This window comes from Fukomys damarensis, unplaced genomic scaffold, assembly GCF_012274545.1.
Source record: "Fukomys damarensis isolate Sample0158 unplaced genomic scaffold, DMR_v1.0_HiC HiC_scaffold_14, whole genome shotgun sequence".
NCBI lineage: Eukaryota > Metazoa > Chordata > Mammalia > Rodentia > Bathyergidae > Fukomys > Fukomys damarensis.
Window position 1 is genome coordinate 28896605 of NW_022900926.1, and position 14754 is coordinate 28911358.

The 14754-nt window shown below is 40.1% G+C and overlaps 1 protein-coding gene across 1 annotated transcript in view; it reads right to left on the minus strand.

Annotated features, from left to right (window-relative positions):
- Positions 1-14754, minus strand: part of Tiam2 (TIAM Rac1 associated GEF 2) — a 129537-nt gene that overhangs the window by 57930 nt on the left and 56853 nt on the right. The window contains exons 10-14 of the mRNA XM_033763161.1: positions 11933-12094; positions 10679-10783; positions 10204-10282; positions 6496-6588; positions 5332-5595 (exon numbers count right to left, since the gene is read on the minus strand). Coding sequence (XP_033619052.1) covers positions 5332-5595; positions 6496-6588; positions 10204-10282; positions 10679-10783; positions 11933-12094 — 703 coding nt within the window. The remainder of the gene's footprint in view (positions 1-5331; positions 5596-6495; positions 6589-10203; positions 10283-10678; positions 10784-11932; positions 12095-14754) is intronic.

The window sequence follows — 14754 nt, forward strand, 5'->3', positions numbered from 1 at the left end:
GGAAAAAAAAAAAAAAAAAAAAAAAATTGCGTTTTCTGCTCTACTATAAGCCTGTTGAGAATATGCAATAATATCATTTTTATGTACCTGCAAAATATAGCAAAAAAGTCAATTAAGTAAATAGATGAATGAGAGTGAGGAAAAAAAAAGAAACAATTTATAGACAGAACTGTTATATTGGGCATTAGTTTCTAAGGATGTTAAATCCCTCTGTTACTAATGGAAAGCCACATGCTCAGTCCTACTGAGGAGTTGAAAACTACCAGCAGCACAGTTATAAGGAACTAAGCATTCTGAGACCAAAGTCCTAAGTCATGATAAAACCAGTATTTACCAAAAAATATTTTTATTTAGAAAAAGGTGCATCACCCTTTAGGAACACTAGTATGTTTTTACGACTGGGAATCTGGGGTATCTGCCAGACAGACTCAGTGACAGTAGTCTTACACACAAACAGAGCATTCTCCAAGCTAAATGCTATTAGTCATCCTAAACAAACTATGGAAGCCAAAATGCCTTTGCTCTCATAAACAGGACGTGAGTGGGTCCGCCACATCAAGCCAGCTCTGTAATTCTTTCCACTGTAAAAAGCTAAACAACGGACACCCACATTTCCACAAGCAACTCATCCCAGAGAGCAAATTTAACTCTAAATGGCTGCTGGTCGCTTAAGGCTCTGTACCACTCAGACATCAATTTAAAGAGACAGGGATTCAAGGGGTGGGGGCTCAAAAAGAACCTCAGGCCACAGTTGCTTTCACCATGTGGTAAGCATCTGCAGGATTCACACTGCCTAGGTAGAGCAGGAACACAGGTCTATTTTGTCTCCTGTCAAGTCAACCCCCATCCTAACCGGGCTGTTTATAGCCGGAGAACACATCAATACCACAAGAAGTCCAATGTGACCATAAAGACTTGCTCAAGAACTCTATGCCCAAGGAAACTTTCCTAAAAGCTGCTGGAACTATTCAAAAGATGGAAAACACCAGAAAAGGGATTTTCATAAATAAATCACAAAGGCAGCACTAATAGGATCCCAGTATAAACAGCTTTGGTCCAGCCAATTCCTTCAATGGTAGCCCTGTTGGCTCTAAAATAACACCGGCCTCTGGGCAATTCCAGTGGTAAAATTAATTCTGTCTATAAAAAGTCTTCACAGATAATATTTCCGCTCAAGTCAAATATAGCCCATGGACTTTCCTCTCCCTAGTATGGATAACCGGAACAGAAATCCAACTCTTAGAGGGAAAAATGAAATGGCCATTTATGTCTCCGGAGGCAAAGGAACTCGGTACTGAACGAGGTGTGTTTCCACGTGTCCTGCTCCCCGAGACCACAGGTGCTGGAGGCTGAGGCTGGTGACTCCTGGGAGCTCTTCTCAGCGTGCTCCTCTGCTGCATGGTGCAATCTCCTGAGCTGGGGCTGAGGGGCTATGCTCTGAGCACTTGGAAGGATGGTGGTGGTGAGAACCTGACACTCACCTCCTTCAATCCTCAAAACCTCAGCAGAGCAGGGCAACTGAAACAGCGAACAGGTTGCTCAGGTTCAGGCTCACGTCTTGCCATCTTGCCGACCAGTGGCGAGGGAGCAGTGTAAACAGGCAGAGCCCACCCAGGGTCACTCAGTGACAAGTCAGCCATCTGGGCTGGCTGAGAGGCAGAGCGTGCATTGCCCTGAACCGCCTGAAGGGGGCGCTCGCAGAGCAGGATGCAGGCAGTCACATTTTCCTAAACTCTCCAGGTGAAGCTCTGGGCCTGCACTGTGAAGTCTGAGATACATTTTGTTAAACATTACACAGACCAAGGAATCTCAAATACCAGAAGGGTACTTCTTTTCTAGAAAAACAGAGCCTGAACAGCAAGCAACCCACAGCCACTTCAGTGCCCCTTTGGGACCTGCCATGTTGACTAACACTTCTTTCAGTCAAAGATACACAGATCTATTTTCTTCTCTATCCTAATCAAGACACTAAAGCTAAGCTACACAAATGTCTGGATGTCTGACCAAAACCCGATATAGACCAAAAGCCTTGAGCTCACTGTAACCTGTTCTCAGGGCCTCAAACCACGCCCCCTCCTTCCGTTCTGTTGGTACTTGGGATTGAATTCACGGCCTTTACACCAAGCTATATCCCTAGACCCTTTCTTAAATTATTTATTTTGAAATAGGGTCTTGTTAAATTGCTATGTTGTGCAGGCTGGGTATGAACTTGGAATCATCCTCAGCCTCTCAGAGTGCTGGCTTTATAGGTGTGTGCTACCATGCCCAGCTAGGGAAATACAGATGGCTTTTTATCTTCTTCAGTGCTGGGACTGGAACTCAGGGCCTCACACGTCTTAAACACTCTCAGGAAGGGTGGTCAATAAATATTACACTGGGATGGTCAAAACATGCACTAAACAAATGCTTCAGGCTTTGTTCTTCTTCCACCTTCTAATGTTCTTACAGCTTCTATTTTTTCATTTTATTTTATTTTTCTTGGTACCAGGGATCGAACTGGGGTCCTAGCGCTTGTGAGGCAGGCTGTGGAACCACTGAGCCAAATCCCCAGCCCTTATAGCTTCTATTTTTAAAAAACAGGTCTTCTTGTGAGAGCCAGGAACAAGAAGAGAACCAGCTTCTCTGAAAAAGGTCAGAAAGGCTTCCTTCTTTTCAAATACATAGCCACCTTCTAGTCATTGGAATTTAAAGAAAGGCAGTCTAGGGCTTGGGATTTAGCTCAGTGGTGCCACACCTGCCTCACAAGTACAAGGGCCTGAGTTTGATTCTTGGTACAAAAAAAAGAGGCAGACTTAAGTGACCACTGGTAGGCATAATTCAAAGCTGTATATATTAAACACTGTTTTACAAAGTAATTTAAATGTTCATTTATGGAAATTTTAATTTTTTAATGTTTTGTATTTCATAGCAAAAGCAAATCAAAGTAACCATTCACTCAAATATTAAATTGCAAAGAAAAAGGAGGGAGGAGAATTGAGGTTTCAGATACCTGCCAATAGGGACTGGGTGGGGTGTGCTTTGGGCATGACCTCGCTCATTTCCCAGCAGCCCACCAAGCAGGGGAGAAGCTCATTCTCTAGAAGAGGAAATCAAAGCCCAAGGTCTTCATGGAGTGCCCACAAAAGCCGTGTACGAGCTCAGAACTTAGTGCAGGAGTTATTTGGAATGGGATCTGGAGAGCAGGCAGTGAGAGAGATGAGCAGAAATCTCAAAGAAGTTGTAAAAAAGGCTGCGGTGTGCAACTGGGACTCAATTCCAGGGTTCACAAGGGTTAAGGAAGACCAGTGTTCACAAGGGTTAAGGAAAACCAGTAGCATCTTCCAAGGCTCACATAGTGGAGCTGAAGGCTCCACCAAGGGCTGCACAACCCCAGTCTGGAACCAAGTTTAATTTAGAGCCCGTGTGCTACTTTCAAAGCTGCTTCTCAGGGCCGCCACAACCCAAGTGACTCTTGTAAATGACATAAAACGTACAAATGAAAAGGCTCAGTCTTGTCTCTTCTTTAATTTCTCACCCACCCACATCATATTTCATTTTCCCTCCAATCTTCAAAACAGATCTCCTTGTGAGATGTTTACGCATAGGGATCTAACTTCCTTCACAAGCCATGCTATGACCCTCACACAGAAGAAAAAGAAAATCCATGTTTGTAAAGTGCATAGAGAAGCACTCCACTGTGGCTGCTTTGTCTCCAACAGAAGCACATGACTATGCAGCAGTCCTGGAGCTCAGCAGAAGGGGTGGGCAGCAAAATGGGGGCAGTAGGTGGTGCGCGTCGGAGAATGCCATCCCACAGAAGTGTTGCCAGGAGCCCAACAAGGAAGGGGCCAGGGGCTGTTGCCTGGCTGGTAGGGACGCCCCATCCAGGGAAGAAGCCTGCATACACATGCGTGCTGCCCTAAACTGGTGGCTACCAGCAGCAAGAAAGCTGTAGACAAGCACTGACGCTACCTAAGCTCTTTGTACACACAGACATCTGGTCCTCAGGTAGTAAGCTACCAAGGCTCAGACCCTCACAGCAGCCACCTGGGATGAGCAACAGCAGAGCTGCCCGACATACCCAAGACTGCCTCTTTATCACTTCCTTGCAAAAAGAAACAAGCTTAATTCACCTGCTTCGTTCTTACTATTAAAAAAAAAGGCAAATCTGTCCCTTTTGCTGCTGTCCATAAGAATCCATTCATGAAACTCTCAAAAGTACTATATATTCTGCAGTGCTTTCTTATTATGATAAAATACATTGACACAGAACACAGGTAACTGAATGCATCCCTCAAGAGTAATGAATTCAGCAAATGGTCACGGGCATATATTCTATGGAATACTCAGACTTGTAACAGCAGCCCAGGGTAGCTGAATGATGGCTCTAATATAACTAAGTAATTAATTAGTTCCATCACAATTTTTCTTTTATGACACCCATTTTTATAGGCCAATAGTCAATTTAATTATATTTTAAATTGGAGGAAAGACTCAAGAGAGAGGAAGAAAGCACCAAATACGTTATTGAATCACAAATCTTACAATCTGATGTTTTAATTCCAAAAATGACCTAATAAACTGCCTTTATAATTAAATTCATCCTAACAACTTCTCTTTCGTGTTTTGCTTTCATTTCTGATAATCCCGTGGATCTCATTGGACTCTATCATCACTGTAGTAAGGTATACAAAAGACTTTGAGCACCCCCAGGGTAAAGAGCCTCTGTGACCAGCATCCTCCAGGGTACAGAGGGAAACCACAGGTCTTTGCATCAGCCAGAGCCTGGGATTTACTAGACTGACAGTTACAAAACAGGGATAAATGGCAAACTCAGAAACTCGACCCTTCATATGACTTCTTCATATTGAAATCTGACCTTGAGAAAAATGCACTGGAATACAATTTTTCAGTTTCAGGCCTACACAAAGTTTTGAAATTTGTGAGCTATTTTCTGAGTTCACTACTTTTTGAGGAAAGTGGGACCTGACACACAAGACAAAGAACTGAACTGCACCAGCTTCTCCGAGAGCCAACCGGTCACCGCAAAACGGTCTTGCCTTCGATTCACCCCAGTAAGAAAAATCTTGCCACTTTGGCATTTATGCAAACAGTCTGCTATTTTAAAGAATGATAATTTTCTATTTTCACAAAGTCAGTATAATTATAAAATAAATGCACAGAGTCTTGATGCAATTTAGTGCTCCCACTGGCCTCTGCGTTCTTCTCCTAATAAATTAGCGTGCCTTCTTTGAGCAGGTTAACTGATCTGAGTTTGCAAGCAAAATCACAGCCTAAGAATTTGGGTCACTGATACCAGCAGTTAAGAAGGAAGACAGTTTTCAGCCTTACCATTTGCTGGATTCTTTTTAAAGTTGTCCAGGAATTCCTCCAGCAGTTGGGACTGGTTGGGGGAGGGCAGCAGACCCTTCTGGTCCCTGGAGAACAGGTCACTGTCTGACCAGGAGGCACACAGGGTTGCTTTTGTGTCCAGAGGCCAGGCAATGAGAGTGAGTCCAACACTTTTCTCAGAAAACAGGGCCTCCATCTGCTTAAGGTCAAGATCTGACACAGCTTCCCCATTTAAGGTCACAATTTCATTGCCCTTTCTCAACCCTGAGACCAAGGAAGAGGAAATAGAAAGAAATGTAAGATTACTGACAGAAATTTTAGGATGAAAGAAGGTTGCAGACTCAAACAATTTGTTTGGCAGTACTCTTTCCTTGTTACTTTCCTCAAAGAACACACCATCATGTGTAGTTAGAGGTCACTGATAACAAAACAAGCCAGGCACGGTGGTACATGTCTGTAATTCCAGCACTCAGGAGGCTGAGACATGAAGATTCCCACAAATTCAAGGACAGTCTGAACTACAAAGAGATCCAGTGTCAAAACAAAATAATTCATGTTGTGTACTCAACACTATGTATGGTGCATAGGAAGCTTTAAAAAGTTACAAGCTCTCTCAATGCTAATATTAGAAGGATTAGATTGAGCAGGAAACAGTGTGAGCAACCAATCATTAATTGTTCTTCTAGTGTTCTGATGTAAAGGCCCTGGAAAATAACACTTGTCTGCATTTGTCTGTCTGTCTCTCACATTCTCTCCCTCTCTCTATAAATGTGTAGGTAGACTGTCTGTCAGATACACACACTTTCTCCATACACAGGCGTTTTCAATTAAACTCTTAAATTTACTTTTTTAAAAACTCCCTAGATTTAGCCAGGTGTGGTGGTTCACATCTGTAAGTCCAGCACTCTGGGACGCTGAGGCAGGAGGATCACAAGTTTGAGTCTCGCAAAGAGAACTTAGTGGGACCCTGTCTCATAAAACAAAACAAAACAAAAGAGCTGGCCATAGCTCAGTATGAAGGCTCTGAGTTCAACCCCTAGTGCCACACAGAGAAGCACACACACAGGACTGTCTGACAAAACTGTAAAAAGAAAATTTCACTAGCCATACTGCACTCCACACAGGGAGATTAAGAGGAGGACAGAGACACAGCGCCACACAGACCTCCCCCGTATGCCAAGCCATCAGGGAGGACATCACTTATAAAGATCCGGCTGAGATGCTGGTGCTCGTCCACCTGTGCTGTGACTGCAAAGCCTAAGAATGAAAAGAAAAAAAAAGTCTAAATGCCCCTCACCCATGCATTTCTCCAACCCAATCAGCAGTATTTCCCGGAACACCTATTTGCATAAATATAACATGTTGAGAAACTCTAAACTACAACAATTTTGTAAGCACAAATATCTAGTTGGACTAGAAAGTGAGGAACATGGAGAATGGAAGGTTTAAGATATAAGAGGGCACAATCTTTTTCAAAAGTTCCAATCATATATTCATGTTTACAACAGCATTATTTGAAACAGCCAACAGGCGGAACCACCCAACAGTCTAAAGAGGGATGAAGGGATAAACAAAATGTGGTCCATAGGTGCAATAGAATATTACTTAGCCTTAAAAAGGAGTAAAATTCTTACATGACGCACAATGGATGAACCTTGAAGACATAATGCTAAGTGAAATAAGCCAGTCACAAGACGACACGTACTGCATGGTTTCACTTCTATGAGTCACTAGAGTTGTTAAACTAGTAGACAGAGTAGAACGGTGGCTTTCAGAGGCTCAGGTAGGAGGAAGTGGAGAGCTAGTGTTTAACAGATACAGCTGGCTTCAGTTTGGAAAGATGAGGAGTTCTGGAAAGGGACAGTGGTGGTGGCAGTACATGGATATGAATGGACTTAAGGCCACACAATGATGCACTTACAACTCATTAGAATAATCTCTTTCGATCATGTGTATTTTATCACAATTAAAGTTTTTCTAAGGTGAGACCAAAAGATAGTTTTTTTTTAGTTTCTTTAGTAGACAATTTATTTTGATAAACTTGCTCAATTAAAAATTCAGGTGAAGAAAATTATGTTCATTTTATGCAGTTATATTAACAATTTGTTTTGAAATTATTCATTGAAAAATGTTGTAATCAGTTAGAAAGCAATTCTTGATAAAGTTGGGATAACATACAAACCTTAATCACAAACTTTAAAATTTCTTCAGGGGATACAACTAAAAGTTCTTTGAGAAAGTTCTCCCTACACAGGCCACTTTTTTCCTTCATATATTTTTAATCCTTCAAAAATTTTCTGAATGACAGGTGTTTTGAATTGTGAATGTAAATTTATTTTTTTAAAGAACATCAAAGTGGGCTGATAACCATTACTACAATCAGAGTAACTCGTAGCCAGTAGTCTTTAAACAAAGACAAAAAAAATGTAACATGTTCTTCCTATGAAGCCCATGATGCAAAATAATAGCTAGGAATATATCCAAAGTTAGTTTTCAATTCTTTTTCCTTAAGCCAATAGATTATTTTTTTCACTCAAGAGATTAAAAAGGCCAGGTATTTAGCTCAGTGGCGCTGCACCTGCTTAGCAAGTGCAAAGTCTTGAGTTTGACCCCTGGTACGAAAAAAAAAATGCAATTAAACAGTAAATTCATGAAACATCAAGTGAAGTGAAGGTATCAAAGCTTTAGGCAAAAGGGTAAAAGCCAATAAAGTGTTTTGGTCATCTAGATCATTAAAAAGCAAAAAAATCCTTCAAAAACCAAACAAATGAAACAGTTAAGTCTGTAAGAGGTGGAAGAGGTTAAAAAAAAAAAGCTACATATATACATTGACAACATAGAACACGGATTCCCTTTGGAAAAAATCATACTGAAATGTTTACTTTTAATTGCAGATTATTCCATTTACAGATGTTTAGGCATATTAAATAGGAGCTTCCAAAAATTTCAAACTAATTCAGTCTTGTGCAAAAAAATCTCTAAAAAGAGTTTTCAGCAGATTTCACAGTGATATTCTTAGGTATGAGAAGAATGCACACTCTAAATACAATGTACCAGACAAAAGTTTGATAAATGATTGTACCATAAGCGTTTTATATACAGTTCACAAGATAGGATTTCCTGCTCTAAATTAATACTATACTGTAGAGTACTTAGAGTGACCTTTTAAAAAGCTACTGCACACAACTGGATATCTTTTCACTTACAGGATTTATAGAAACTTCTATGATTGAATCCATATCAGTGTTTGGTCTGGACGAGCACGGAGACTTGACTTAACACACCGCTACACCAGATGGGCTCAGCCCTGGGTCAGAGTGCTGAATGACCAGAGGGACTTTCCCCTGCCAGCCCTTTAGACACTGGACCTCCGAGATGGTGATGAAAGCAAAGACAATAGAATGGTAACAGACACAAATGAAACCTTAAATTTTTGTAATCTTCTATGCAATACCACTGTAAGTGAAAGAAGTAAATAGTGGGGAAATTCTTAGCTGCTAAGAAACTCTCTCCCCATGCTTATGATCCAATTAAAAATATTTTGAGAAACTATTTACAATAAAGTCCATCTCCAAAAGATAATCTTATTGAAATATAGTTCCCACAATACAAAAACTGTTGAGAACAATTGTGTTTGAGATTAAGCACTTTAAGAAGGTTAAAAGAAAACAAAACAAAACAAAAAAAAACCATCCTGGATGGATACAGCACTGCCCTAAACATGATGCCATGACCCCATTATCCCTGCCTAGAGAATGCCCTCCTCTCTCAGGCCATAGCTCAGATCAGATGTTGCCATGTTTTGGGTCCCAAATGCTGGGGTTTCTCTGAGGATAAGAAGAGGGTCCTATTTCCCTGAGTCCCCTGTTCCTCATGCAGAATCTGGCTGATTGCAGACACCCAAAAACCTTTGTAAGCCGTTCATACACAAAGACGATAGGAGTCACAGAGAGCAGAATACAGGCCAAGCCAGGGGAGACAAAAGGTTAACAGGGTGTCAAAGGAAATCCAACTAACATTTGGGTAAAAACTGATTATGTAACTAAGAAAAAGCAGCAAATCTTACAGAAATTTTAACATTATCAACTTGAGCCATCTTAAAGAAAATAATTAGGTTGTGTCAATATATTTCTTAAGATGAGAAATAGCCTTTCAGTGAAGATATTCACTGATCATTACCCTATTATTGACTCTCGATGGGAAAAGACAATGTAAGACAGAAATGAATAAGACAGAAATTAAGACAGGAGCACAGTCAACAAAGGGTTTAGAGTCAACTTTAAATACAGACCAACAAAAATGCAAGAATTAAACACCACAAAGTAATTTGGGAAGTGCTGACCTCTAATTGTTAAACTCAGGGAAGAAAGATAAAAGCACTCAGATAGCAGACAGGCTTCTTAAAGAATTTAGAACTTTACTTAGTTATGGAAGGAGAGATAAGATTTACACTATCAAAGGGAAAGGATGGGGAGGAGATAAGGGTGTTAGGATTCCAGATGGGTAAAGAAGCAGAAGAATAAAGACACTAAGGATGAAAAGAACTATCATGAGAATCACAAGCTGATCTGCTTAGAAAAGCACCTGGCAAACAGTAAATTCACTGAGTTATTACTGTAATCATCATTCCAAATTGCCCATCAATTTTTAATATGTAATTTTTAATTATTTTGGCTTTTCCCCCAATATTGGTACATACCTTTTTAGTCTGCTAACATTAAATAAATAGCAACAAAAAAAGAAAAAGTTCAAAAACTAGTATCATGTGTTCTGAAAATGTAATCATAAAAAAACATATTAGGCCCAAAGATACCACGGTGAAATAGGCAAAGATGACTCAGATGGTTTTCTGATGGTGATCCTTACACTTACCAAAGTCAGAGATGTTCCCAGTCTTCGTGAGCTGCACGTCATAAATATTTAGTGGAAAGATTTCTATTTCATCATAAACCTACAAAAGGTAAAAACAAAGAATCTGATATTTCTTTTCTTTTTCTTTTTTTGGTACTGGGGATTGAATTTAGGACCTTGCACTTGTGAGGCAGGTGGCAACACCACTGAGCTAAATCCCCAGCCCTGAAAATTTGATATTATGGTAACTTATAAAATTATTTTGACACTTTTTCATAACAAAATAAGAAAACTGTTGAGAGTCACTTTAGATGAAAACTGTTTCCAAACTAGCTGGGCATAGTGGCGCTTGCCTGTAATCCCAGCACTGAGGAGACTGAGGCAGGAGGATCGCTGTGAGTTCCAGGCCAGCCTTGCTACACAGTGAGACTCTGTCTCAAAAAACAAACAAACTAACTACTAAATAAATAAATAAGTAAAGCTAATGCACACTTGCCTGCTCTTGTACATATTCATTCGGTGCAGGAATACAGCACTCAGTACTTTCACCAACTGATTTCCGAAGCTGAAGGCCATAGTGACTGGGTTCCAATTGCCTCATCTATAAAGAAAATCATCCAGATTCTAAGTGTTCTTTCTAAACTCATCATTTGTTTAACAGGCTCATTAAAAGTAGATTCTTCTAAAAGAAGACTGAACATATTCGCTGACTTTAAAGAAAAGCTCAAATTCAAATGTACAAGAAGGGAGGGACAGACAGAGGGGAATTAATATGAGAAAAAGAAAAAATGGAAACAAAGTCTGTAGATAGGGAGGGATGGAGGGGTTGAAGGGAGGCAGGGAAATGGAAAAAAAATAAGAACCAAGACGGATTATGTAAAGGTGCAAATTTCCAATGATGAATGTCATTATATTGTATTCCCGTAAATGTACCAATAAAATTAATTCATTAAATTAATCAAAGATAATTATCTTTAAGAAAGTTTTCTCTAAGTACTATCACTAATGACAAGAGATGTATTTATAGGAAATCAGGGTAGAACATATTGGACAGTAGAATATACCTCATCATTTCAGCAAATTACATCTCTTTATGTATGGGTTGTGTCTTACTTAGTTGCTTTCCATTAATAACATAAGAAATGTATAAAATGTGAACAAACTCAGGTCCTAAAGACTTCAGAATTAGAAACTTCCTATTCCAAAATTTTGCAATGCCCTCTTTTTTTCTCTCTCACCCTTTTTCTCATCACAATTTTAACAGTGAGAACTTTATCTCAGGGCTATGTTCCAGTGGGAATTCATCAACCCACAACTTCTGACATCTTTTAATACTTAGAAAATTTATCAGTATAAGAGTGTCTATTATTGATACTGAATGATACTGATTAATACTGTTGCTTTTCTGAATAAAAGCCAATACATAGTGGAGCAAAAGGTAATGAAGTTCGTGAGGAAACAGGCTACATACATAAATGTATATTATGCTAAGGCTTCAAGTCCAAGTAATAAGGAGGCCTAAAATGAAACTATCCACATCTATTAAGTGGACATGGTTAAGCATTACCAAAGGACATACTTTTTCATATTACTTATGAAAAAGTGCACTTTTTCTCTGGAAATTTAAATATTTAAGCTCTACTATGCCACCTGGTGGTACAAAATCTTCTGAGGTCTTGTACATGACAAAATGGGAAGGTATCGCAGTGCAATGCTATTTCTATTCAGAAATATATAATAAATAAATTACCCTGCATGCCAAAGTTAAAATATCTTCCACTCTGTGTTCTGGCTTCACTGTGACAGTAACACCTTGATTATCCTGAAAGTGAATGTAAGTCTGGATTTCCCAGGTGTTGTCTCTGGTAGCGCCATCTACTGCTGACCCATATAGATGCAGGAGTTCGTCAACCTGTTTTTAGATACCAGAAGAAAATGCAGACAGGTTGGATGAAACAAATGAAGGAAACTACTGAAAAGCTGTGTCTTGCATTTACGGAGTAGTTCCTGAAAGCCATTCCCCACCCCATGCATCACTGACCTCTTGCAACCCTGCGGTCAGAGCAGCCTGAGTTTCCCCACTCATCCCACACAGATCGAGCTGGAGCAGGTAAGTGAAGGGAGCTGGCTCCTTCTCCTGCCTTCTTCCCACTGTGCCATTTTGCACTTAACTCAAAACACTGCAACAATGGATGGGACCCTTGGCCCCCACTAGTCTAGGATTGTGGTGAGAAAACACTGTGAAATTTGCAGCTAAGATACAATCCAACCTCCCAGTGAATTCTCACTCATGGCCACTGAAATCATTGTACATCCTAACCCTGAACTGCACTTAACTTAACCCATGCACAATTTCTCCCTTATTCCTTCTTTTAAAAACTCTCAGTCCAGGTGAAATATTTGTTCCATCCTTCAACTATCTCACATGGAGACACTGTTAGGAAATCTCCCAAAACAAACCACCTTCAGGAGTCTTTCCTAAAATAGTCCCCTAAATTTCACCATCACAACCATTTGATGACTTCAAGCTAATATATGTTCTCCTCTATAACAAATATAACTAACATTTATTAAGTGACTCAGCGTGTTTTTCCTCTAGCTAGTTTCTTGCATTATTAGCATGGCAGTAAACCAGATTTTAGGATTTAGAATAAAAATGTCACAGACTGTACCACTTATCCAGTCAAGTGTGATCTAGCACAAGACATCAACACTACTAAGCCTGAGCACCTATAAATGGGACATTATTATTATAAATATTATTCAAGTTTACTAATTAGCAATACAACTTTTATAAACAAAAGGAGTCATATAACCACCAGAAAATATTACATATAGATTTAATGTTACCAGATTACTTTATACCACTCCTTATATATTATACTTATTACTAATGGATGATTTTACTTTTAATTCCATGCACTTTTAAAACAGAAACCAAAAGCTTCTACAGGACTTAAAAACTATAATGGATATAATAAGGAAATTCAAACAAAAAAGCTTGGGCAAAGCAATGGAAGAATCCATCTTCTTGTGTCATCTTTGTGAAAATATGGTGCTCAACTCTGAAGTGGCATTTCTGGATCTGTCCTGGATTTGTCACTTTCAGCACATTTTCCTAGAAGGAAGATCACAGCCAGAATGAATGTCCTCTCGTGTGCCAACAAGAAAGAAACAGAGACAGAGGAGCAGATGCCGAGAGCCAGGGACGCCAGGAACCAGTCTGGACGACACTCCTCTTGGAGCTCCTCTCTCACACGGCTCACGTGTTTTCTCTGGCTCATTTTTCCAGGTGCAACTTTTAACTTTCAACTAGGTGCTTGGGTGACAGCTGGGGCTGTCCTAACCTCATGCACTGTTTCTTGAGAATGAAACTAAAACCCCAGCAGAGGTCACTATGTAGTAAGAAACTACACAAAGAAAAGGGCCAGAGGAAAGAAATCACAGTCCAGTCACTGCTGCAGGACTATTTGATTCTGCACCTTGGGAACAGAACATGAAAGGCGTTGACTGAGGATGGACAGGTAGAGGACGAAAAGCATTACAAATGTGAAATTAATGTAATCAGAACCAGATAAAAATTTATGTGGTGCTTACAGAGCTCAAAGGCTATAGTAAGCTTTGCCCTTTTGGAGAAAAAATTGGACTAATTCCCTCAAGAAGGGATTATGTTATCCAAGCAGAAAATACACAAAATGATATACAAATCCACAGTTTTTCACTTGCTGCCCACCTGATTCGATCCTTTCCATAATGCACTATAAAAGGCCAAACAAAAGCAACTCTTGACCTGCAGCCAGTTCACTTACCACTCACCACCACCTCTCAGGTAGACCACCCTCTTACTTAAGAGCTGAAAACATAAGGCGCAGAAAATTCTAGGAACTTTCTTAAACTCATCCAACTAGTGATGCCAGTTCTATGGGAATTTAACCCTGTAAGTCTGGCTTCAGCCTACATGCATCAACATTACACTGTACAGAAAAATCAGCCTGGCAGCCAGCTCTCCACAAGACGGAAATGACCTAATGTTCTCGATTCTTTTCCACTGTTCTACTCTATGTGCCATGTTCCAGTCAAACACATAGCATTCCCCTGGAGTAGAACTCTCCTGTCCCTAGACCTATGCCTGCTCTAACTTCCTGTCCCCCGACTTCCTGCATGTCCTTCAGCCTTAACTTCAAATGCTGACCCCTCATGAAGTGTCCCTGTCCCTCCCATGCTCTATTCACCTCTAAGTCCACTCAATTAGATGAGCCTACTTGCCTAAGCTCCTGGCATAGTGTCAAGCAAAGTCCAGTCTCTATGATGGTTCACTGCAATCCCTACCACCACCACTTCCAGAGACAATGAGGACAGCAGAGGCTGTGTCTCCCTCATCTTAGCCTCCTTCAGACCCTACCATGGTATATGACACACCCAGAAAACACCCAGCACATGGGTGCCAACCTTGAGGTGACTAGGAATTCACATCCTACCTACCTTGGAAGGCCAAGGCCATCAATCTGCTTTTGATTCAATTGTTTTTATTTTATTTTTTAATTTTTTTTTTTTTTTTTTTAGGGGTTTGAA